The sequence below is a fragment of the Chamaea fasciata genome, unplaced genomic scaffold (genome assembly GCF_029207755.1).
Source record: "Chamaea fasciata isolate MVZ Bird 193981 ecotype frontalis unplaced genomic scaffold, bChaFas1.0.hap1 SCAF_5, whole genome shotgun sequence".
In the NCBI taxonomy this organism is placed as follows: Eukaryota; Metazoa; Chordata; class Aves; order Passeriformes; family Sylviidae; genus Chamaea; species Chamaea fasciata.
The window spans coordinates 69,077,989-69,104,086 of NW_027094090.1; the positions used below are offsets into that span (position 1 = coordinate 69,077,989).

The window sequence follows — 26,098 nt, forward strand, 5'->3', positions numbered from 1 at the left end:
ATTCTGCATTTCACAAACAGCAGAGGACTAATTCAGTATCTTCTTGGTGCTCTGACTTTCAGCACAGAGATCACTTGACATACTTTGATCTTGCTCCCACTGCTACAGTATCTAAATATAGGTTATGCTCCATTCAAGAAACTTAAACCCAATAGTTTTTCCAGTTTCTTCATGAGATCTTTGGTCAACGTCCCTTTGAAATACTTCCAGCAAACCACTTCTGCCATAACAATCTGAACATATCTGATTGACTGCAATTATAAGGCAAACTTGGAGACTCACAGTTTTAAACATTCAAATACTCATGAATGAGGCAATTCTTTGTCACTTCTTGATCTAAATACTGGAGGTTTTCGGTTAAAGAATAGAAGGCTTTCAAACAGCACAGTTAATGTGAATTAGCACACTTAAGATATCAATAGACTGTAAAAGGAATATTAAGCCTGTTCTCTCTCACAACACAGGCAGAAGATCCTGAATATTTATGAAGTCCTTAAACTTGCAAGAACTGAAGATATTCTTCTAAAATCTTAAAAACTGCAAGTTCTTCTCTCATCACCTGTTTTACCACTGCTTACATAAAAAGCTAAGCAGGTTTCTTCCAATCACTGGCTGAGGATAGCAGGCAGATCATATTAGTTGATAAAAGCACACAGAAGTGGTCACCACTTGTTTTTATATTATTACAACCCTCTTATAGAATTGAGGCTCTTTGAAGAGCCCACATTTCAAGCAGAAAAGAGAACTGAATGGAGTTCTGCAAATAAGAGCTAAATGGGCAGAACCTTTGCTTACATGGACTTGAGCAATCTCATCCCCCGCCTCTTTAAAAATGAGACCAGTGCTTTGGTTCCTTTGGGCACCGGCATGACTAAACCTGGCTCAAGCATTGCCATGCTGAAGAGCAAGGAGCAGAATCCTGCAGGGCTACAATTTAGAACAAACAGCATCACCCAATGGCAGAAATTCAAATCTGCAGAAGACTGTCACTACACTTTCCGACTCCTCTGAAAGACATGAAGGAAAAAAGGAGAAATGTGGGGGAAAAAAAATAACAACTAATAAAATCAAATGCTTGGTCTCTGTCTGAAGACTAGGTGCTCTGATATGGCCTCACATCCTTCAATAGGAGTTTTAGAAAACAATTAATTATTGGCTAAAGCTGTGTCAGAGGAGGTTCAGGTTGGATACTAGGAAAATATTTTTCCCCCAGAGGGTGGATGTACACTGAAAAGGCTCCCCAGGACAGCAGTCACAGTCCCATAGCTGCAAGAGCTCCAGGAGCATTTGAACAACACTCTCAGGCACAGGGTGGGGTTGCTGGGTGTCCTGTGCAGGGCCAAGAGTTGGACCTGATGATACGTGTGGGTCCCTTCTACCTCAGGAGATTCTATTCTGTGATTCCAATTTTCAGGGCTGGTAAGAGAATTCAGACTGGTTCAGAGGCACAGGGGCAGGAGAACTGAAGGTTGACAGCTGCTTTTTGACAAGGCAAAACTGGGCTGAAGCCTGCATAGCATCACACCTCTACTGAACCTGGATTACGGCTGGCACAGGGGAGGGAGTCAATAACTGAACCTCACTGTGGTGAAACTGAAACTGGTTGCACACTGTGAGCTTCTGTCTAGCTCAGAGCTTCTCTGATTTGGGTGGGAAAGTTTCAGTATCAGGATTCAGTGGCCTGTGCTAACATCCAGCTTGCTGATCACTGGGAAGGGCTCTTCCACCACCCCCTTACTCACCACATGTCCTCGGTGCTCTCCTCACCCTGAATGCAGCACAGTGTGCCAATAAAACCAAGTTACTGCAGTAAATTCACCATAAAATGTAGTCTTTCACATGACATGCTTCATTATTTCCTCCATAAAACTATTTCATTCCAAAATGTGAACTGAGCTACATTATAAGCAGTGATGGCCGAATCTCAACACTTAAGAAAAGTCACCTTTTTCTTTTTCTGCTGGTTCCTATAAACTTAAGGATTGTCATAAAAATATAAGCTGAGAAACTTTAATATCTCACAGTAATCAAAATGTAGTCACTTCTCAGGAAACAGACTAAAAGATTAATGATTCCTGTGCCTCTCAGGGTAATTAAAATAGCAAGCACAACCTCTTTTAAGCGGAAAGAGAAGAAACTTGTATATCCAAAAAGGATCACATTCAACACTCGCTGCATTGTAACATCAGCCCATTGTGAAGTCTGATGCAGCTTTAAAAAAACCCCAAAACCCAATAAACAAAACACCCTAAAGAGACTGTACGCAGGATGGCAGTTCAGAGAAGATGGAGAAATTCAGTTTATGTTGAGGTCAGAACAATGAAAAACAACATAGAAAACTTCTTGCTGTAGTACTGGAAAATATATCACTTGTATCTGATAGCAGTAAAAGTGAGAAGAATTTGGATTAACAGCTCAGATCTGAGCCAGAGAAAGAGCATTCTGAAAGGTGGGTGCTCCTCCACAAATGGGGTTCCTGCTTCCAGCAATTTATACCACTGGCAAACTCGAGGAACCACAGATAGACCCCTTCCTGCAATACAGGGTACATTAGATCTTCTGATCTATCTTAACTACATCAGAAGGTGTTATTTTACTAAGTTTTTCTAACATGGTGTACTCCAAACAAATTCAGTTCTTCACCACCTAGTAAACTAGCAGGAAATGCTTTTAGTTGATGCGGTGCTCTTCACTTAAATGAGTACAATACAGGTAACAACAAAAAAATCACTGAATATCCCTAAATATTTCTCAAGAGACAAGATTTTTAATAACCCACGCCTTACAGAATCATTTGAAATCAAGCTGAAGGAAGGAAAGAGCAACAGCACAAAACCCTTTGGTGAATACCAAGCTTAATTCACGTTTGAAGTAGTCACCTCAGGTATGAAAACTACTATGCAGCCCGCTGGACCAGGAAAGGAGTTGCAGAAATCTCTTGAGAACTCTTCTATATAAAGGTCAATTATCTTATTTTTAGATTTTTGTCTTGGAAAATGAGTGTTTTACACCTTCAACAGGCACACTAAATAGAAATGCTACAGATGCAGTTGCAACATTTAGGTAAGTGCTGAAAGAGGTCTGGGAACAGATGTTTGACATTGGTGTACCGAGCTTTCCTTTGAAAAAAAGGCTGGAGTCCTGTGCTGTACCACTATGATGATAAGGTTCAACACCAAAGAAGGTTCAAAAAAACCCCCACCAACATCCAGAGTCAAAAGGAAGCCAGGAAGGCTACAAGTTGGTACTCACTCTTTGGACATGTATACAGAGCTAGCCTGTTTTTCTTTTTAACTTTTTGTGCTTTGTATGATCAAGGTTTCAAGCGAAACTGGCCAAATCTGACAAGACACAATGGATCAACTGTATCAGGTGTCACAATTGGAGGGGTAGGGAGGGAATAGGAGCAGGGCAAGAGGGAACATTAACTTGTTGCTGCTGAAGGGGCAGCACAACAGAATAAAGTTTTGTATTATTCTCTAAGGACGAATGAGTCATGTTGTTACAAAAATAATCCATTGCTTTACAAACAATACTGCACACTACTCATTCATCTCTGCCCTCAAGGCAAAAACCTCACACCAACCCTTTATTACTCATGTTGTCCTGCCCCTTAAAAGAAAGCCTGATTCTCTTTTGTTTACCAGTCTCTGCGCTCTGATGGAAATCTCAGCACTTCATTAAGGATTCAAGATTGCAACAGAGCTGAAGACTAACATAATAACAACATGGGACCAGGACTCCAGACAGCTCCCTTACGTGACCCAACAGATACTCTGAAAGACACTCTTGAGCCACAGACACTTTGCTACTTGGTGTATTTCTGTATTAGTTAGGTAGAGCCCCTATCTCCACAGTAAAATCCCGCTTCTAAAAGGACTTCTGTCAGAAGGTCCGTTTTCAGCTTTCCTGCTGACTTTCACAGTGCTATACGCAGACAAAACTTACCAAAAACAGTCCTGCAACAGCCTGAATGTTTTGTCCTTACCTAGCAAAGCATTAAAACATAGAGAGCTGCATGAGAGCAGCCCCACTTAACCAGCGGAACCATGCAGAATTGTTGGTAAGTGTGCAGGAGCTCCACTTCAAGAGCATACAGCTCCAAAAGGCTCCCTCTTCACTTCCACCATAAACCAAGAATCTCTCCTCCATTTAAGGCTTCTGTTTAACATTAGGGAAATATAATAATCACAGTGATGCAAGTTTCTACTTGAGAAATTCGAGAGATTGAGTTCTCCCCCAGCCACCTCTCAAATGCAGTTAAATGTGGGATGATCTTCACTGCACGTAATTTCAAAACCTCCTATGCCAGAATGTAATTATTTTTTAAAATACATTAATCCTGAAGAAGAAGAACGGATAAGCTCATGGAGTTTTTCTAAAAACTTTAGGTGAAAAAAACACATTTGCTGAATTACTCAGTGTAGTGAAAGGTCAAGGGAGAATGGCTGCAAGTTGAGAGAGGGTAAGTTCAGATTAGCTATTATGAAGAAATTCTCCCCTGTGAGGGGGTGAGACCCTGGCACAGGATGCCCAGAGAAGCTGTGGCTGCCCCATCCCTGGAAGTCTCCAAAGACAGGCTGGACAGGGTTTGGAGGAACCTGGGACAGTAGAAGGTCTTCCTGCCCCTGGCAGGGGGTGAAACAATATGGTCTTTGAGGTCCCTTGCAACCCAAACTACTATGCCATACTGCAAAAACCAGAGCATGGGTCTTTAATATTTTTTCTATTTTATAGAAAAAAGATATAATTATTTTATAGAGCTTTTCTGTTTTATAATCACTACAGTAAGAAGATGAAGCTGAGGAGTTGGGTGGTCACAGTTTGATCTACGGATGTTGGCACCTTTTGCTCACTAAGTAGATTTGTTGCACACCTTGCCCCCGTGAAAAAAAGGAATTGAAAACTGAATTCCAAACAAGTCAAGTCTTGTTCATATTTTCAGGCAGACAAGTCTTCAAATTAGGAAGCTAGTCTCATATAAAACAATTTGGCTTAGAGACATATATATATATAAATCTAAGTTAATTTAAACACACTAAATAGTATCCAGATGTTTTACTTGCTATTTTTATTAAGATTAATTTTAACAGTAGAAGCTTTTTTCTTTTCCCTTTTCTCCCAGAAGATTTCCTTTTTTCATCTTGGCATTGATAAAAAACAGGATTATAGCATTAGAGAAAGCACTTCTGCCACCTCAAATAAATACAGGCATATGAAAAAAATTATCCCTCATAAATTGTTCATCTCATTACAGTGACTCTACCTAGGTAAGAAGGTGCCAGTACCAAAGGCAACTACATATTTCGTTTTTTCCCCCTTTGTGAAAAATTTCGGAAGTGTTTTTTCTTGCTGGAACTTAGATAGTCTAACAAATCCTGGAGGAAAGACATATCTTTTATCACACAAAAGAAAAAAAGGTTTAATATTTAAAGCTTGCTGCTGTTTCCTCTTTTTGCCCACTGTGGAAATAGAACTGCTTTTCTATATGGGAATTATCAGATAAAGGGTTTCAAGTGATTTGATCAAGGCAGGCCTGCGTTTTAAAAGTGACATTAAAAAGGGAGAAAAAGCATTAGACTAATCCAAAGCTTTAAAATTAAGTTTAGGCAACAAATCACATCTATTTCCCTTCAAAGTGAAGTTGAAATTTAGTTTGAGACTTTTCAAAGACAGAGCAAATTGAAAACCACAAAAGAATTAGGCACTGGCTCGCATTCTACAGCACTGAAGCAAAAGGTAGGTAGGCAAACACTACAATGTTATTAAAAAATCAGCATAATTGTGATAGCAATTCAGAAACACTAAAAAAAGCCTCCTTTACACAACCAATTCTACAGTTTACAAATCAATTTCTAGACCAACAATATATTTCAGCTACCTTATAGTCAGGCATCTGTTTACACATCAGAGCTCTGCCAGAAAAATGTGTAAGCTCACCTTGTCCTGGTTTTCCTTATTCCTGTAACACAGATTTCCAATCAAACGAATGAGATGAGATTTGAAACCCACGGCTGGATGTGAAATTTCTTCCTGCCCTGTCACAGCGTGTGTGGCAGTGAAAATATTGACAGCCTGTTTCCCAGCAAGGTGAGTTAATCTCAGGGTATCTAGAGAAAACATTTTAATACATTACCATGAGAAAATTAGCCTCACTTGGCACAGAGATTTATTATTAATTGTTGAGTTCAACGCTAAGCAATAAATTTCTGATGTTCAACATCATGTCAAAGAACGTTGAAAGTTTACCTCATTGTGTGATTTGGGCTAATATAACTAACCATAAAAGACCAGCCCAACGTCAGAAGGCATTTTTGTGTACTTTTTACACCTTTCCACAGTTCACACAGGAAGGCTGAAGGCTGGCTGCTATCGATCTCCACCCAAAGAGTCAGAATTTGTAGGCTGTTGAGAATTCTGGCACCGTAAATATATTGCTAAACCCAAGATTTTTAGAAAACTTCCTGTAGTTTGAATTTGTCACAGTAATACATATTAACTACAGGATCACTTTCTCCTCTCTTCTTTGGCCTGTTCCTGGCACTGTAGCATGATGAGAAATTTCAAGTACACAGAATTACAGAACAGTTTGGGTTAGAAAGGACTTGAAAGACCACCTTATCTCATCTGCCATGGGCAGGGACACCTTCCACTATCCCAGGTTGCTCCAAGCCCCATCCAGCCTGGCCTTGGACACTTCCAGGGATGGGGCAGTCACAGCTTCTCAGCCAACCTGTGCCTCACCACCCTCACAATCTAACCCTACTCTCTAGCAGTTTGAAGCCGTTCCCCTTGTTCTGTCACAACAGGCCTTTGTCAACAGCATCCCTTCATCTCTCCTGTAGGCTCCCTTCAGGTACTGGAAGGACACAATTATGTCCTCCTGAAGCTTCTCTTCTCCAGGCTCAACAATCCCGACTGTCTCAGCCTCTTCTCACAGCAGAGCTGCTCCATCCCTCTGATCAACTTTAAGTTTCCTCAACACACACTCACGCACAAAATAAATCCTGTTGTCAGTAATCTTACTGTAAGGTATAAATCTAAGAACCCATCGCCAAAAATAGAAGTTTGGCTACTTTTTAAGTTTCTCTTTTGTTGTTGCTGGAGCTATTTTCTTTATTTGGGTTTTATTTGCTTGTTTGGCCTTTTTTTTACAATAAAGACCCTCCAAAGATCTCAAAAGAGTCACTGCTAACACCTGTTTCAGCCTTTTTAGTTTTTAATTTTTCCTATTTGTCTTAAAAATACAAAAAGTTTTACAAATTTCTCACAAAATGGTAGCATAGCTCAAAGTGCTAAAATGTAAAGAAAGCACAGGTCATGGTATGTTTCCTCCTTCGTCCCTTGAGCATCTCTGGAAAATTTTGGCATAATTTTCTCTGTGTACAGCCCTCCCCTTGCTGTTTCTTAGCTTCTTTAAAACTGACCTTTCAAAGTCACTGGATTTGGTTAATAACATTCAAACTGCATTTAAATTTCAGAAATTTGGGAAACAGAAGGGAACAGGCATGGAGTAGAAGTCCTTTTTCTACTTCTTGAAGAAACTCCTCCACGCATTCAGCCAGTAGAAGAACATAGGAAGCAACTGTCCCTTGCACCACTTTCCTTAAGGAAAGAGCATTCCTGATACTTGAATCAAGGCTCTGTTGGGCAACACAGACCAACAGAGAAAGTGGAGAAGCAGAAAATTTTCCAGGAACAAATCAAATATTTGAAAACGCAGATTAACTCCATCTCCTATTTATTTATCTTATTGAAAGGTCAGAATTATAATCACCACCAGGTTGTGAAAAACATGTTTTCATTCACAGAGCACCAACAGTTAAGCCTCGTGGCTGTTCACTCACCTACAGCTGTTTCAAGCAAACCAGGGAATGCCTGCAGATGTTCCAGCTGGCCGTTGTTTGAGGTCATTTCACAAAGAACATCGAGGAGACGAATTGTCACCAGTGCTTCCTGGAACAAAAACTGCATTTCTGAAAATGGCTCGCGAAGCCTATCATAAAAACATAAACCCAGAAATGTAAACAGGGGACAGGAACTCTCAGCTCCTCAGGTTCTGTGCAGGTCTTCCAAGAATAAATTTATATAAAATTAGGGCGACTTTCTAAAATAACAATAACGTATTAGATTGCAATAATTTCTTTTCTACAGTTAGTGTTATATCTGCCTGAAAAATCATGGGGAAACCAAAACAGAGCCATAAGGGATAAAATTTTAACAAAAACAGAGTTGCTTCCAAAAGCAGAAATACAGAAAATTACTAGCTGAGAAATTATTTCTGTATAAATGTTTTCTTTGAGTTTATTCAGTTGGAGCGTTCCACTTTAAAGACACAAACACCGCCTGCAAGACACCAATTTGTTATCCACAGGAATTCTGTAAAGTTCTGTGGTCAAACAAACTTTGGCTGTGAGAATTTACATTATTCTTGGGTAAACAGGATTGCCATCAGAGATGCAGCGTTTCGGTTACGTACGAGACACAATTTCATTTGCATATTATTTATTCAGCCAGAGAACTATTTTTTCCTCATCAAATATGTTGGTCCTCCTTATAACGACAGTCCAGAAACTTACAGAAAATACCTTAAGAGCAAATGACAGAATTTGGAACAACACATATTGCTCAAGAGCCTGGCTGTGACTGCAAGATGATCCCACTCCAGGTGTGTTACCTAAACTGCAAGTAGCCGTGAAAAGGCTCAGACATTGGTCACAGTAACTATTCCTGCCTTTTCTGGTGCAGGAAAAAAAAAGGTTTACTTAGCAACAGTATAGTATAACACAATGTTATTCAAATCATCAATAATAGTGTTCAGTAATTAAGTAGTACGATTATATTCATTTGTTGCTCCTTGAAAACCCCAAAGTGTTATAGGGTGTAGGTACTAAAGCTGTATTTTCATTTCTTGACCCATACAGGTGCAGGAAAGTGCAAGTCTTGTCCTAAATTATTCAATAAACCGCTTTCATCAGCACAAAGGCATACTCTAAATACATTAGCCATTGTACTGTTACAAAGTAATAATACCACAACTGTATTTCAGAGACAGTAACCAGCTTTTTGCAATTTTTAAGAGGAACAGGTTATTCACAAGTTTTCATGTATTTTTGAAACTTGCTAAATTCAAAAAAGTTGTTAGTTGCCGACTTTCCAAATTGGGGTTTTCTGGCCCTCCACCTGTACAAAAGAAAGGCAGTAAAGGAAAATACTTCCTTTTGATGTTCAAAATACTTTGAACTCTAACACACATCTTGATATGGATGTAATCTGAAAAGTAAATAAGGAAGACTTTTTAAATAAACATATTTAGTGCGAGATGCAGAAAAGATGTTCCTTATAAAGAGATGAACTAAGTCCAGGGAAGGGTTTTATTTTGCAAGTATGGTTGAAAGTTAGTGCAAGCAAACTGATGCTCAAGTCAGGCCTCGAATGGAAAAGCTATTTTAAACATTGGTTTAAGCACTGTAAAAGCATATGATTAGCTTCTCATGGGCTTAAGATGCAAGCTACAAGACCTGATGTTCCTTAAGAAAACAAAGCAGTGTCTACATATAACAAATTAAACAGTGCATGGGACACCCAGACAACATTCTGGGAGTCAGGCCAGTCCAAGGACTGCTCGCAAAAGTTTCCAAATGCGGCCTCAGAGTTCTAGAGTCTCAGGCAGTTTATTACTACAGACACAGCCTGAGCAAGGCACTTGGCCTGTGGGCCACAGAAAAGGCCAGGCAAAGCCAAGTTGAGTATCACAGATGTTGCCTGAAGCATTTTTAATGACAGACTCTACATGCACAACTACATTTTTTGCAGTTAAATACAACTGCTACACAAAACCTAAAAATACTTACACAAATGAGGAGAAATGGGTGCAACTTTTTGTAATTTCTTGTAAGAAAAGAGAAAGTTCTACGAAGTTAGACTGGCACTTCTCTTTTCCCCACAGCAAGCATATGTTGTGAACAAATGTATACACAGATATCCCTCCATTTGTATCCAATATATATACGCATACTGCCCTCCATTTATTCACCTATTAGGACTTTTATTTTCTGTTCATTCAGTGAGCCCCATTTTCCCACCTAACAGTGATACTCAACTTATCATACACTTGTTTATGTGAGAGAAGATAAGTCAGTGTCAAGCAGGGCAAGTTATGCAGGAATATTCACAATACTGCTGTCCCAGCACCTTCTGGTTGGACAGAGACCTCCTTCTGCTGGGTGCAAACAAATAGATTTTTTTCCACGAACTGAAACCACAAAAGTGGTTTGGAAAGTAACCACAAAGGATAGAAAAACAAAAAAGGAAGGCAGATGGAATTGTCTCAATGTATGTACTCTCACTGCCAAGTTAGTACCTTTTCCAGAAGAAGTCAATTAAGTTATCTGACATGACTTAGACTGTACAGTTGGGGCAGCGGGGGAGGCTGTCTTTCTTGGGCAGATAAGAGGAGATTGTCGCTTGTTGGTTTGTGCTTTGTTTTTTTAACACATCCAACTACCACCTCCCCATAAAGTGATTTATGGTATTTTTTCCACAACACATCTCAACCTACCTTTAAAATTTTTGTGCCTATTTAAACAAAAAACTCCAAGAAAGTACAAGACTTTTAAACATTATCATATAAAAGCATTTACGATAAATATTTTTTTACTTTGATAATAAATAATTTATGATGCTTCTTCTCTAGAGTTTCTTGAAGCAAAACTATTGCACATTAGTTTTGTATTACAATAAAATAATTCTGACCTCATGTACATTACTGCTTCCCAGCTATGAACAGAACAAATATTTTCATTTTGGTTCACATTTGAATCATAGGATCATCATAGAATCACAAAAAATTCTGAGCTGAAAGCCAGCCAAAAGGATAATGAAGTCCAGCTCTTAGGTGAATGGCCAGACAGGGATCAAACCCACAACTTTGGTGTTATCAGCACCATGCTGTGACCAGCTGAGCTCATCTCAGGTCATGGTCTGAGCTGGAAGGGACCTTAAAGCCCATCCTGTCCCACCCCCTGCCATGGGCAGGGACACCTTCCACTATCCCAAATTTCTCCAAGCCCTGTCCAGTCTAGACTTGGACACTTCCAGGGGTGGGGCAGCCACAGCTTCTCTGGGCAACCTGTGCCAGGGCCTGACCACCCTCACAGGGAAGAATTTCTTCCTAACATCTGATCTGTCTTTACAAACCTCTGTCAGTGTGCAGCCACGTCCCCTTGTCCTGTCACTACACACCCTTCTAAATTTGAATGAATTACAATTAACAACTCAAATAAATTATAGAAGTGATCCTCAGTAAGATAATGAAACATCCAAATATGTGACAACTTGAACATTTTTTAGATTTTGAAATAGTTAACAATGGGGTGGACTTATTTCAAAGTACTATATCCTTTGCCATCCTCAAATTAAAAGCAAAAGTTGGCTGCTGTCCTACAGAGTCTACTGCGTGCTCTGCCACAGCTTTCCCAACATAAACTGGAAAAGGTACTGTCATGTATGCCCCCCTTGAGCAACAGTGGCAACGAGGATTTATCAAATTCTAGTACATAAAAATGGTTATCAGCCATACCTCATCCTCTGCGTCTGCTGCAGCAGTTAATTTGAGCACAGCTCCACACTGCTCTTGGAAACAGACTGCAAGGAAGTCAGCATGTCTCACAAACACATTCATTTCTTCACTGCTAACTGAGTTCTTGTCACTTACTTTCACCATCATCAGCTCTAACAAAGTAACTCTGGAGGCAGAAAACAGTTTGTTAGACAGATTCACTGAGCCACACAGAATTATGAGTAGAACAAACAGTAGTTAATGATAAAAAACAATTATCATGCTAGTAACAGAGAGGGATTTTAAAAATTAACAAGCCTCATGAATACTGGCAATCAGTTTCTGTCTCCTGGGTTTTCTTCTGTACAGAATTAACTTAATTCATCATACAATTAATACAATCCGGCCAGACTGTCAACATTTTTCTCAAGTCTATTTCAATTTATAGGTTCTTATGTTCTAACAAAATATTACTGAGATTGCATATTGCCTATATCTAAATTTTCCTGCAAACCAGCTCTTAAAAGCTGTTAAGCATAGCAAAATAAGCATAGACTATTTGACAGCTTCCGTTTGAAAAATACATGTTTTCACAGCCCCTGCCTTGCCCACAGTCCTTCACTAACTCTCCCCCACAACCCCAAAACAATTCTGAGCCCAAACAGGGAAAATGAAAACTGATATGCACACACTGTTCTTCACAGTCATTTAATAATTGTTACTAGATGGACTAAGCAAATCCAAGTTCATCACTCATGTACCCAGTCAGAGATATTCAATGTATTAAGCTGGCAAGTAAGTAGATACATAATGAAGCTGCTCTATAAAATCTACTTGGGTTGGGTTTTTTAACAGCTTTAATGTAATTTTATTTCCAATGTCCTTTCATATTGTCAGGGCAAACTGGAAGCACTTTGTGGAAGCAGGACTTGGACATGGCAGAGGCCCTCCTGCAGGTCCCTGCTCCAGTCCAGCGCACAGGGACTGGTGAAGTCTCACTGTCATTCCCTCAGACTGAAAGAACACTGCTTATTGAATTAATTCAAAAGCCAGCTCAGGCCTTTCTTTCAGTGAAATATTTGAAATTCAGATGGAAGGACTGACATTTAAACATATGGAATAGTTCAAATGCTTTTTCTTTTAAATTTACCAAGCAGGTTGTCAGAAGAGGAAGAGAAACGTCTTTTTCTGTGGAAAAAGCTCGGTCACTGCTTTATTAACCTCCAAAACCCCATGTCTATTAATCACAAAACAGCTACTTAGTTCTTGCTAAACTCAATTCTCAGTGTCATTAATACAGCTGCATTAAACTATTATCTGAAGGAGGACAAAAAGCTTTTTCAACATGGCAGCACAGAAGTGCTGCCGGCACATTCGGTAGAGTGCAAATCCCAGACAGGAAGATGGAGCAGCCTCTCTCAGGGGTTCTGTTTTGTTCTGCAGGTTACAGCTGGGTGCACCCTGCCCATCTCCAAACCACCAAGGTTCAGCTCCCCAACACCCCACAGGGACCAAAGGCTTTCCCATTTGGCATCCCATACAAACCCCAAACCCACAGATCTGTCATTCGCCCCCGACACAGGGCTAGACTTGACGTGTCAGTTTTCACCACTTTGAAAGTGGTGAAAGACTCACTAGAGTCTTTCAAGCACATGCTCAGCTAAGAACACAGGCTGGTCACAGACTTGATGAACAAAGGAATTATTCCAGTACTGCAGTGGGTAGAGCCTGGCCAGATGCCAGGCACCTACCAAAGCTGCTCCCTCACTTCCTTCCCATCCCCTCCCCCCATTAGCTGGACAGGGGAGAGAAAACTTCACAAAGGGTTCATGGGTTTAGGTAAGGGCCATGAGAGATCACTCATCAAATACTGTCAGGGGCAAAACAGGCTCAAAATTAGAGATATAACTTAATTTTATTACTAACAAAGTCAGAGCAGAATCATGAGAAATTACATAAAACCTTAAAAACACCTTCCTCCCACCCCCCTCCTTCCCAGCGGTGAAGGGAGACAGGGAGTGGGGGTTATGGTCAGTTCCTCACCCACTGTTTCTCCCACTGCTCAGGGAAAGGACCGTGGGGTCCCTCCCACGGGAGACAGTTCTCCATGAGCTTCTCCAACGTGAGTCCGTCTCACAGGCCACAGATCCCTGCAAAGTGCTGCTCTGTGAGTCCATCCCACGGGTTACAGTCCCCATCAAACTGCTGCAGCCTGGGTCACCCCACCATGGGCACAGTCCTTCAGGGACAGGCTGCTCCAGGGCGGGCTCCTCTTCCACAGGCCTCCCTCGGGGTCACAGCCTCCTCTCAGGCATCCCCTGCTCTGCCATGGGTCTCCTCCATGGGCTGCAGGTGGATCCCTGCATCCCCGTGGATCTCCACGGGCTGCAGGGGCACAGCTGCCTCACCATGGTCTGCACCAGGGGCTGCAGGGGAATCCCAGCTCCAGTGCCTGGAGCACCTCCTGCCCCTCCTTCCTCACTGACCTTCGTGTCTGCACAGTTGTTGCCCTCACATATTCTCACCCTGCTCTTCTCTGGCTGCAATTACAACTGTGCAAAAACTTTTTTCCTTTCTTCTGAAACATGTTACCACAGAGGCTTCACCACCATTTCTAATTGTCCCAGCCTTGACCAGTGGCATGTCCATCTTTGGAGCTGCCAGGGATTGGCTCTGCCAGACATGGAGGGAGCTTCCAGCATCCAGCAGCTTCTCACAGAAGCCACCTCTAATCCCCCTGCTACCAAAACCAGGACATGCAAACCCAAAACAAAATCTATCTTCTGCTTGACAGGATTCTAGTTGGCACTTCTTGAACCACTAATCCAAATTATAAACGTTTAAAACTGACAAGCAATCCCTTGGTAAACAAGCTGAAGAGTCACCACACTTCCATAAACCCCATTAAATAGACTAAATGGTTGCCAATAGGGAATTTTTTTTGCACTACTCTTTCCCTTGCAATATGAATGGATGTCCTTTTCAACAACTGCAGCCCTTTGTTAAAATACTTCCTGAATGTAATTTCTTTTGAAGTTTTCTGGTCTCTTCAGGCATTCAAGTCAAACTGTTTTCCCGAGTTTTCTTCCAGACATGGTCATTCAGGACATGCCCACCTTTCCCTGAATTTCAAGCAAGTCTTGCCATTTAGCCAATAGTTTCCTGAGAGCAATGTGCTTTGTTCTGGTGCAAGTTTCCTTACACTCTTTTTTTCTATTGCGTCTCTCAGTTTTCTTTCAAGACTCACGCTAATATTTCCAAGTTAGTTCTTCCAGACAATTCAATTTGCCCATTTCTTTTAAATGATCTCACAACTGTTGAGCCATTCAAATGACAGCGTTTCTTCCTACTTGTTTGCCTGCAGCTAAATACAACAAATATGACAACTACTAGTACTAACACTCAGTTCAATATCTCAAATCTAATTCTGTGTATTAGATTTTACAATTATACTTCTGTTTGGAAATAATCATGCCATGTCATTTTTCTTTAGGCAGCACTGAGGAAAACCCTTGGTGAATCTCTTGCAGGTTTTTTTTCCCCCTAGCCGAATTTAAACCAGCTCTTCCTGAAGCTGACTAAATTGGCATAAACTTAGAACAGCCACTATAAAGTATTTGCAGTCATCAGTAAAACAAATTTCTGTCTCCTATAGCCTGCAAATAAACCACAGAATTCAAATGCAATTTAAATCTGGAAGGTCATTACTACACAATAAAATGCTGCCTCACTAAGCCTAAAACTAGCAGTGCAAAATTTTATTGGTTTTCTTGGCATCAAACAATGTTTGCATCAAATGTGCTTTGTTTATAAACTCTTAGCAAGGGCCAGACACTTGGGACATTCTTACTCTGTGGCTTAAGCTTCTTCTTCCTGAAGCACTTCCCTGACAGCAATCGTTCCTTGATACAAATAAGGCCTTTCCTCAAAACTTTTACTTCTTTCATCTTCAAATGCAAGCATCACATTCAGTGAAAACTGATAAATTTGTGAGCAACTGTAGTTCAGTGCTACCTTCAGCTACTCTGTGTCTGTGAGCATTGCCAGGAACAAAACCATCCCAAGCACAGTGGCAGCCCTATAACTGAGCCATGAGCAAGAAGTGGTGCTGCTTACAGGACTTGAGCGCCCATCTCCTGGCAGGCAATTCCATCAGTGGCTGCATCCCTCACTCAGGACACTTCACCTGACAACACTAAAATCAAACCTAGAGATGCAAATACTTGAGCATCTTAAAAACACCTGAAGCTATTCAGCGGCACATTTTCATGGTGTTAATTAAAGCAAAACCCCTTCTTAGAAGGGACAACAACAGATGTGCTCACTTTTAAAGATTTTATAATGTAATTAAGACAAGCAAGGCATGAACTTACAGTGTCCATGCTCAAGGCTAACTTGGGTGAATGCAAACCAGGCTTTTTCTAAATACTTCTGTCAAACACCCGCACACAAATGCAGGAAAATCTCAAATCTGGCAAAGAATTCAAGAACCTACACTCTTTTAGCTCAATGGCCATATCCTTCTACAACAATCCCTTCCAGAGAACCGGCAGGCATTGTCACACCACAATGCACTTCTCCAGGCCAGAATAACATTAAAAACCTGATCATATTAACACAGGATTTATTTCAGGCCATTTGCACACTCAGACATGCAACACATTAAACTTGCTAGGAAATTAAAGAGAGAGTTGTCCAGAAGGAAATACTCTGAATAGTGCAAATACTGTGAATTGTGCAAAAACCTGCAGTTACATAGCCACGGACACTCTGGGCATCCCAGGCAACTGCCAGCTTAGGGAGTCACCACCAATGGGCATCTGTGCAAACTTCCTCAGCACAGCTAATTTCATTTCAGCAAATGCATTTAAACCACCTGTACTTAACCTGCATGACAGAGGATACTGTAACCGAGGGCTATCATATATTCACCAGCTCCAGCTTCAGGTGAAGACTCCTTGTCTGGTTTTGAAACAATGAATTCCCTATGCTTTGGGGTTCATGGCTACGTTTTTCTCCAGGTCATGGCAGCCAAAATGCTTTTATCTGAACTGGATTTGTCTCTTCATGTATCTCAAAAGAATGCAATCTTAAATATGCTAACACTACCTACAACGAAGCCAAGGCAGGGAATTCTTCTATAGCTTGGATGCAAAAAGATTATTTCTACAGCACTTCCATATGTTTGTCAGTAAATTAGGCAGTGTCCAATTCATAACACACTGTACTGTGATTATGTTTTTGAAAAACTTGATGGAACTGACTGGCAGAACACTTGGGATTGATAATAAATTCAGCAGATATGCTCTAACTAGTGATCCCACCTGTGATCACCTATGTCATGTCTACACCAAAAGCTTTTGAGGTGAGATATCCCACGACCATCTGTAGTATGCTGTGACCTTTCTAGAAACTGGTTACACCTACTGCTTTAAGTACAGCTGAACACCCTAACCCAGCCCTGGCTATCCTCAAAGGCATTATGAAAACATGCCCACTGCCATTCATGATATTCCCCAAAAAAATTCAATCTAGCTCATTCACTTAAAACAGTTACACAACACCTACCTCCTGGTACATTTAAGCACACAGCTCAGATTTGTTCCCACTTGGTCATCCTCAATTAGGGAGGAAAACAGTATTTCCTCCTTACCATTACCTTCCCTATATAATAATATTTTATTACAGTTCAAACTGATTGCATATTTTCTCTTTGTCTGATATCCCTTCAGTTTTCTTACAATCTCCAATCAATGCCTGAACCCTCATCTGTGGTAACACCGAAAATAACACAAAGCAAAAAAAAGGAAAATCACTGTTTTATTTAGTGCTTTGTCTTTCACCTGCAAAAACTAGAGAGGAACTTGCAGCTTCCCTGGGTGGATGTGGAACAAGGTAGGTGCATTAAACACATAGATGAAACCATAAAATCTTCAAACAGTTGGAGGAGATGTAGAATTCTAGCAGTGTTTCCCAAATTTGGACTGCCTTAACAAAATACCTTTAATCTTCCTCAATTCTCTATTAAAGCAATGAGCATTTTTCCAGTAGGGCAGTGGCCATTTCCCATCAATTCAGCACACATTTACTCAAACACCTGAAGAAAAACTATCAATGCTTCTTCAAGGTGCAGGTTTGTTGAAGCTTTTCAACCGTGGAAATACTAAAGATTAAGTCATCACAGGTATCTGCTCATCTATGTTTTGTAGGTTCTGCTAACCAGTATGAGACACACTTCCATCTTTCTTTAAGGCTTCCTCTTAATTTCTTGACATAACAACAGAAGTATGAAGAGCTGAAGACATTTCTAATCGAGCTGTACAACTCTGCAGGGTGTGGTGCTCTTATGAAATCAAGACCCAGGCATGAAATCCTGTCCTTTTTTGTGTGTGAAGTATTTCTTTACCGAGTAATGGCGCCAACCTGGATTCTGCAACCCTACATAAATCACTGCCAGTTGTGGCTAAGCTGTAATGTTAACCAACCAATTTAAAACCATTACTGACATAGAAACATGTATTTAGAGATTTTGTGCCAACTATGAAACCACACAGTTTTTCAATCATGTGAACAGGATACTCTATATGGAATGCTAAATACTAAAAGCCGCACTGGTTTTGGGGTTACCTTTCTTGATTGCTCAGTTTGGCATAGAGGGCTTTTACCAGCTCTGGACATTTCAGCAAATGTTCTGTAACAATCAGGAACCTAGAGGAAAAGAAAAAGGAAGTCTTACTGGTGCTGTAGAAGTAAAAGCAGTATCCACATTTACTCCAAATGGTGCTGGTTAGTTTTACTTGTAGATGAACGTGTGTTGTGCTTTTGGTCCTACTCATTAATAGATACAAACGGGCACAAAATAATTGCAGGTTGTCCTGCAGTCCTCATCAGTTAAGCACACTTTTACTCACATATGTGAAGGAAAGCTGGCTGGGGTCTTAGGCCAGTTAAATACACCACAAGTCAAACAATGGAACACTCATCCAATGGTTTACGCATCTAAGCAAAAAGCCAAAGATCAAGCTTGAAAATTATTATTCTATTCATCACAACACTGTAAGCCCAACACTGTCTGTAAGTGCCCAAATATTATACTGATTGTTCTTTTTAAAAGACAATCTGACAAAGTATCAAAGCAAATGAGAACTTCTCTGTCAGATGCAATTCAGCAAAGTACTTTTTGCAACTTCAAAAACATATCCTCCTTGCGTAACAGAGACCTAAGCTGAGAACTAATTCTAAGTCCTTGCTTTACATGGCAGGTAGATACAGAATCACAGAGTCTCACATTCTAGAAGGGACCCACAAAGACCATCGAGTTCAACTCCTGGCCCTGCACAAGACACTCCCAACTTTAACACAAGGATCTTGCCAGTCAAAATCCAGTGAAGTATATTCTGTAATAAATTATCAAGCTTTGTTCTTCCTTTCACCTCCTTCCCTCTCTCACACCATATTTGGGGTTTCTGTCTGGAACACAAGAAGACCAACAAATGACCAAGAGTTGACAAACCAGTCACTGGTTCCCTCTTTCTCTTCACCAAAATGTTGCAAGGGATCTATGATACCAACCTTCCTCAAAAAAGAGTCTCTTAAAAAAAATCTATCCAAAACTGACAATGGCTTGTTCTTTCATCTTTATACTTTCTCCCAGGAAAATCAGCCCTGGCCTGGTGGCAATGCCAGTATTTTCACCGTTTGCTTTCCCAAGCACCATCCACAGCAGTCCATAGCAGATAACAGTCATTTAATTTCAACCCAGACTCATACTCCCAGCACTATGGGAGAAAACACAAAGTAGGTAAAAGTATTTAGCTCTTCAAGTCACATCCCCAGGAGCACCAGTGGTGATATTTATGCTGCATAGGTACACACAAACTAGAGGATGCATTTTCAAAGTAGCATGTCTAGGTTACAATAATTACAAGTCAAGTCTCAGAGTATCCTCTGAGCTGATGAAGCTACAGAGAAAGAACAGCTAAAATAATATTAAAACCAAGTAATTTCAATACTCCCTCCACCTCCTCCCTAGTCTTCCCTTTGCTGACAGCCCTTATTTTGCATAGCTGTAATCTATTACACAGCTAATAAGAAGATCACAACGAAGCCTTCCAGCTGCAACAAAGTATTTTTTGGACAAATACTCAAATGCCAATTGGGCAAATAGGAGAGTAAGAGGTCCAAAAGATTAATAGTAGTTATATTTCTAAACACAACTGTGGAGTTAACCAGCATCTGGTTCAGTTACTGAAAACTCGACATTTTTAAGAGCGGGAGGAAGAAAAACTATTTTCTACTGGACTTCTTTTTACTGATATTTGCACATTCATCCATGAAAAAAACATGCAGAGGTGTAAGGAATCACCAAGTTAAAACTGGCATGCTGAGGAGTGTAGCACTGATTGAAGAGTTTCTCAATACAAATTTCAAAAAGCACAAAGACTGGCCCAAAGTCGGCAACACGAGTGCATCCAGCTGAGCTGCACAGACTCAGCTCTAACACCCAAGCAGAGCCACCAGCAGGGCAGTCAAGGGCAATTCTTCCACAGCTCCTCAACTAACAACTCACAGCCATCCACAGTTAAACCTTCAGAATCATCACAACCAACTTCATTTTCCATGGATTTAAGTAGAACCACAAACTTTTGTGTGGAGCGGTGGAAGAAGAAAAGCACAGATCAGCGCTGTGCAGAACACAGAACTTGGCCTAAGAATGTAAAAATTTCAGCTGACAATGCAGTCGAGTAAAAAGGGCATCTGAAGTGACAGCCTGAAGCCCAATTCTTCTATTTTGCAACTGGGGCTACCTAATTTAAAGCTTAATTTTCATGTTTAAGACTATGTTGAGGAAACCTTCTTGATTATTTGTCTTGTAATTAAAAAGTGATCGATAATTATCACAGAAAAAGATCTGCTGCTGCTAGGTTCATGCTCCTGATCATTTCTGCAAAGTGGAAGGCTCATAGTTCAGCTGTTCCTTGGGTCTGTGCTCCTGTATTTCCTCACACACATTTTGCACATTCTATGGACTTAGACCTCTACTGCTTGAGGAGCTTGGAGTATTTTAAAATTTCTGGTTTCATGATGTGAGATGCAACATCTCAGGAAACGAAAAGCTGTGGCTGCCCCATCCCTGGAAGTGTCCAAGGCCAGGCTGGACAGGGCTTGGAGCAACCTGAGATTTTGGAATTCGGATTGTGGAATGTGCTCTTGGCCATGACAGAGGGTGGACGAGATGGGCTTTAAGGTTCATTCCAGCCCAAACTAGTCTGTGATTCTATAAAGTATCTGCTTCTGTATTTAAGTGTCCCTCTTACCTTACCTACTTTTTCCACTACTGTATCATGAGGAACAGAGAATAAGCATCATCACCAAGAGAAAACAGAAGAATTAATAGTGAAGGAAAGCACTTCCAACTCCTACACCATGCCCAGAAATTTTGGAGGTAGCTAAGCCAGGATGCAGCACACTCAGTATACTATCTTTAGTCCTCTCAACTCTCCTGTTTTTCATTTGTGGCACAGGAAAAGAAGAGGAAAAGTAAGATCATCCACAATTCTGAAATATAAAGAGATATTCCGTTTTGGGTTACTGACTGAACATGGCATTTCAAATACACACAAAAGGCTTTGGTAGGAGACTTAAACTCTCTTTGGGGGCCAACACTAGAACCACTGGAATAAACTGAAGACCACTGTAATTTAGTGAAGGAAATGGTGAAAATTAAAGCTGTTACGCAATTGTAACACAGTAACAAATGAACAGTGTTAAATACGCCAATTTTCTTGACTCTAAAAATTGTTTGGCTAAAATCCTAAAAAAATCAAGCGCTTCCATAGTAGATAAATACAGGAGGAGATGTTCAAAGACTTCGTAACAGCACAAGGGCTGCATTGTACCAAACTGAAGCTCAGAAGCAGCCAAGACAAAGTGGTATGAGCTACATTTGCACTCAGTATATTCCAGATGGTCATTAAGCTTGCTCCAATCAAAGCTGGGTGTAAGCAATCAACTTTATCATCAAATGTCATGCTCCATATTAAGTTGATTTTATCCCATTTGCAAATTTAGGGAACAGCTTCCTCAGTCTCAGAAAAATAGGAAGATAACCCCACATATGTTTTCCAAGTACAAAGAACAAGACATGCCAATTCTCTACTTGATCAGCAACCTTCTTTTTCAATCTCTAAACCAAAAGTATTTTTCTTCACCCTAAAATAATGCCACTCAATCCAAAATATTTAGTAAGCACTAAATAGCTCTTTACTGCAATTTAACAAACAAGTGGAATATATTATCCACATTTTGAAGAAAAGTAAAGAAGAAAATTCAGCTACTTTCAGCCAACTTTCAAACTCTTAACACCAGCCTTTTTAGATGCTAAAAAGCAATATGCCTCATAAGGAATTGTTTGGAATCAAAGCATATTTTAGAAGGAGAAGTATATTTCATCCTTGCATAACAACAGAAGAACCCTACCAAAACCATTTAAATAAACAATTACAAATATAAAGCTACTTAATAACAAATAGAACATGTGCTGTCATAAAATCACTAGAAAAGAGGTAATTCACCCCATTCCCACACCAGCACTTCTCACACAGAAGGAGAAGAAAGGAACACATTTTCATATTCCTAATATCAAACATCACAGTACTCCTCTCCTGTGCTGAACCAAGCACAACAGCGAACATCCTTCCATCTTCCAAAGGCATTCCCACAGTGAAAGCATCCTCCCTAACCCCCACCAAGTAAACTCTGAGGTCTAGAAGACTAAATTCAAATTAAGCGAAGTATTTCTCTGAGTCAGAAGACACTCCCACTCAATTTGAAAGCTACATCTGAAAGGCACCAAAGAGAGATTAAATCTAACTTGTAGGTAAAATTGAAGTAATTTTTTTTCTGAAGAGCTACCAAGAGAAAAAATGCAAGATGATTAGCAATGGTTAATAGCACTTCCTGCTCCCCTCTCTCCACAATATACACAAGAAGAAAGAGGTGACGAGATAATTAAATGTATGAGGCTGAGCTTTGCAAGATTGAGCAAATCTGTGCCAATTCACTGCTACTGCAAATAGAAAGTAGAAGTTACTCAGACTTCCAAAATTAAGGAAACTTTTCCAAGTGTCAGTACTATTTAAAACCACAGCTGAACTTGGAACCTGCAACATAACTCCAACTTTCCTGGAATTAAAAAAACAATTACTTTCTGGAGAGCAGAAGAAGGGGGTGGAGGACATCCTAAACTGTCTGACAGAAGAAATTGAGTTGCCAGCCCAATGAAAAAAAAAAAAGTTTCTTCACCACAGACACACACTAATTAAGCAAAAAGAGCAGGACTGAAGAGTTCTATCCTTGCCTTTAAATCTGTGCCCATATGCAAGGCTCCTTGCCACAGGGGTACCAGTTTCTGTCCACACATCTTTCCATAAGCCAGGACAAAAAACACAAAGGCAAAAAATTGGGGAGGGGTAGCCCCACATCCTAATCTTTACAGTAATCATTTAGCTGTGGTTTCAAAAAGAGAAAGTGGATGTTCAGCAAAACTTACTTCAACGCCAAACAGCTGACCACACTCCTAATATCGTTTTTCTAAAAGACAAAAGGCACATTATGTCTCTTATTTTAAAATGAAGGATTTTTGTCCTTTGCTTTTCAGGAATCAAAAATACAACCTGCTTTCCCTGTCCATATTAGCTGAATTTCCCCATGCACACACTTGGAAAAACTGATTACACAAGCTATACTCTCATCTCTAATGGAGACACCAAGGTATTTCTAAAATAAACAGCTTTCAGAACACACAGTGATCTTGGTTAGGATAAATTACAATGTGATTTTTGTACTACTTTTTCCTAATTATTTTTAAAAAAACACATATTTTTCCAGGTTCACATTCTAAAATAGATCTCACGTGATATTCTGCGTTGGTTTATCTTCTAAATACTGTACCTTCTACACTGTGTGAAATACTTCGCTCCTGATTAACACAAACCCAAGAGGGAGTGGATGTATGTGGAAACACATAGAAACAACTTTTGAAAGGCTACACAATCTTCCAGAGCCAAAGGCTCCTCTGCATGTGTTTAGGAAAAGCTATTACTGAAAAAAATAAGATAGAGCATTTCTTTGGAACTGCACGGGAGTTTTTAACAGAGAGCTCTTCAGGCCTTAGTAGCATTCACACAGAAACAGAGTAGAAAATACATTTCAGTTATTGAACAGTTATACTCAGTTATATTTCAGCTTTGTTTCCTAAAGGATGGATATGTCTGATTTCCTGGCAGCAACTTTTGGTAGGAAGTGGCTGTTGAAAGCAAGGAGCACCAGAACAAGAATCAGCTTATGGAGCAGGTTTGCTTATGTGTTTAAGATATTTAAACATTAACACATTTAAACTGTTGGAGCAAGTCCAGAGGAGGCCACAAAGTTGATAAAGGCACTGAAGCACTTCCCTTATGGAGAGAGAATGAGAGTTGGGGCTGTTCAGCCTGGACTAGAGAAGGTTATGTGGAGACCTCACAGAACTTTCCAGTATCTGAAAGGGTTACACTGGGAAGCTGGAGAAGGAGTTTTCATCAGGAACTGTAGTGGTAAGACAAGCAGGAATGGATATAAACTGACAGAAAGTAGGTTTAGACTAGATATAGGGAAGAAATTCCTCCTGTGAGGGTGCTGAGGCCCTGGCACAGGCTGCCCAGGGAAGCTGTGGCTGCCCCATCCCTGGAAGTGTTCAAGGCCAGGCTGGACAGAGTTTGGAGCAACCTGGGATAGTGAAAGGTGTCCCTGCCCATGGCATTGATATCGAAATCGGCCCAACAGAAACCTTACAACACAGTTTAAAGCAGGAATTCTTGATGGGAGCACTAGGCACCCAGGGGGATCCTTCTTTCAACTGAGTGCCTCAAGCATCAGGTGAACAGAATTTTTATCACACACTGATTACATGTTCATGAGTAACCTTGACTTAATTTGACACAGACACATCCCTTATTGGAAGTCCTTATATGGTTCTTTGGGAGTCTCTCCTTCAACATCCAGTGTCCCTCTCAGGTGGCTGCTCCTTGACGCCTGCTTTTGAGTAAGTGCAATATCATTGTTTTGCATAACTACCATTCTGTCAGCCTTGCAGAGCAGAGCTGGCATCCTGCTTGCATTTTGCATGAATGCTGTTTTGTCTGCTTCGCCAAGGCCACATGGTTCCCTTTATTTGATATGAGCAAAATGTTGTGTTCTGCTATCCTTATCAAGTGAGTAAAATCCTGTTCTACTGTCCTTATCAGCAGGGAGTTGGAACTGGATGAGCTTTAAGGCCCCTTTCAACCCAAACCATCTTTATGTTGAACTCAGTTCATTGAAACTTCAGAATTAAATTTGTGTATCCTCAGAGATACTTTGGAAAGATGGAAGATACACAGAAAACAAATTACTGTCAAACAAGGGCTTGAAAACCATGCTCATCTCTTTGAACAGAAATTCAGGATAGAAGAGAGGGATGGAAGAGGCAGACCCAAAAGATGCAGAAAAAAGCAGTAAGAGTTTAGGAACAGATCAAAAAGAAAGTAGTAATACTAAAAGAAAAGGAAATAAAAGATCACAAGAACGTGGAAACAACTGAACTGAACTGAGAGGTTTAAAGACTTCCTATGTGCAAGGAAGCATTTTAAAGGGAATGCTAATCCACAACTGTGATCTTGAGCAGAGCAAACTAGAAGAAACCAGTCCCTGAAAGGGGAAGCCTGCGTTAAAGAGCAAAATTTCAGGGTTAAAGCTGGGAGAGGAATGGTCCCTGATGCACCAGGCTGGAGCAGCACGTTTCCCACCACAGCTGGGTGGCGTTAATTCCTCAGCTAAAAGCTCAGGCAGTAGCTCACTTTGTGAAGAGCAGGATGTTTTCTAGAAGACAGCTGCACAGCAAAGAACCATCCAGGAGATAGGATCAGTTAATTAGGGAATGCCAGAAATCAGATCCAAGAAAAGAAGCAAACTTGTTTCTGCAGAGTTAGTTAGACTTACTCTTTGAAGTACATTCTGTAACATCATACACCTTGTAACTTTCCAAAGCAGCAAGCTCTGGGCACTCTCCACAAGCCCAGCTACAAAAAAAGTACCCGCCAGTCAGACAGGTATTTTGAAGAAACTCAGCTGGGGATATACAATCTGCTTCCCCAGATTATTGCTCTTGAGAGTCAGACCTGCAGCAGCAATCTCAGATGAGCTCCCAGAATTCAAGATTACAGGACTGCCAGCCTGACACAAGTTCAGGAGCTGTATTGAACAGAAGCTTAGTGGCAATATAAAAATATATTGTCTAATACATGTTAGTTGTTATTTAAATATGCCATTCAGCACCTAACATTAAAAATGGCAAAGAGAGCAGTATGTAAATAATTCTGGAGCTGTTGAGAAGATCAAGCTTCTAAAAGAGAAAGAGAAGGATGCACCAGTTCTTAAATCATTAGAATATTTATTAAATGTGTGTATTACATTCTTCAGCGTCACAGATTTCAGAGAGAGAAGCATTTCTGAGGCTGACAA

At 40.4% G+C, this 26,098-nt stretch overlaps 1 protein-coding gene across 7 annotated transcripts in view; it reads right to left on the bottom strand.

The window, feature by feature from the left end:
• The window catches only part of ATXN10 (ataxin 10), a 111,200-nt gene that overhangs the window by 35,231 nt on the left and 49,871 nt on the right, over nt 1–26,098 (bottom strand). For all 7 annotated transcript variants that reach the window (XM_066184325.1, XM_066184326.1, XM_066184331.1 and 4 more), the window contains 4 exons: nt 18,188–18,268; nt 11,582–11,747; nt 7,848–7,956; nt 5,941–6,110 (listed from right to left, as the gene is read on the bottom strand). In XM_066184325.1, the coding sequence (XP_066040422.1) occupies nt 5,941–6,110; nt 7,848–7,956; nt 11,582–11,747; nt 18,188–18,268 (526 nt within the window). The remainder of the gene's footprint in view (nt 1–5,940; nt 6,111–7,847; nt 7,957–11,581; nt 11,748–18,187; nt 18,269–26,098) is intronic.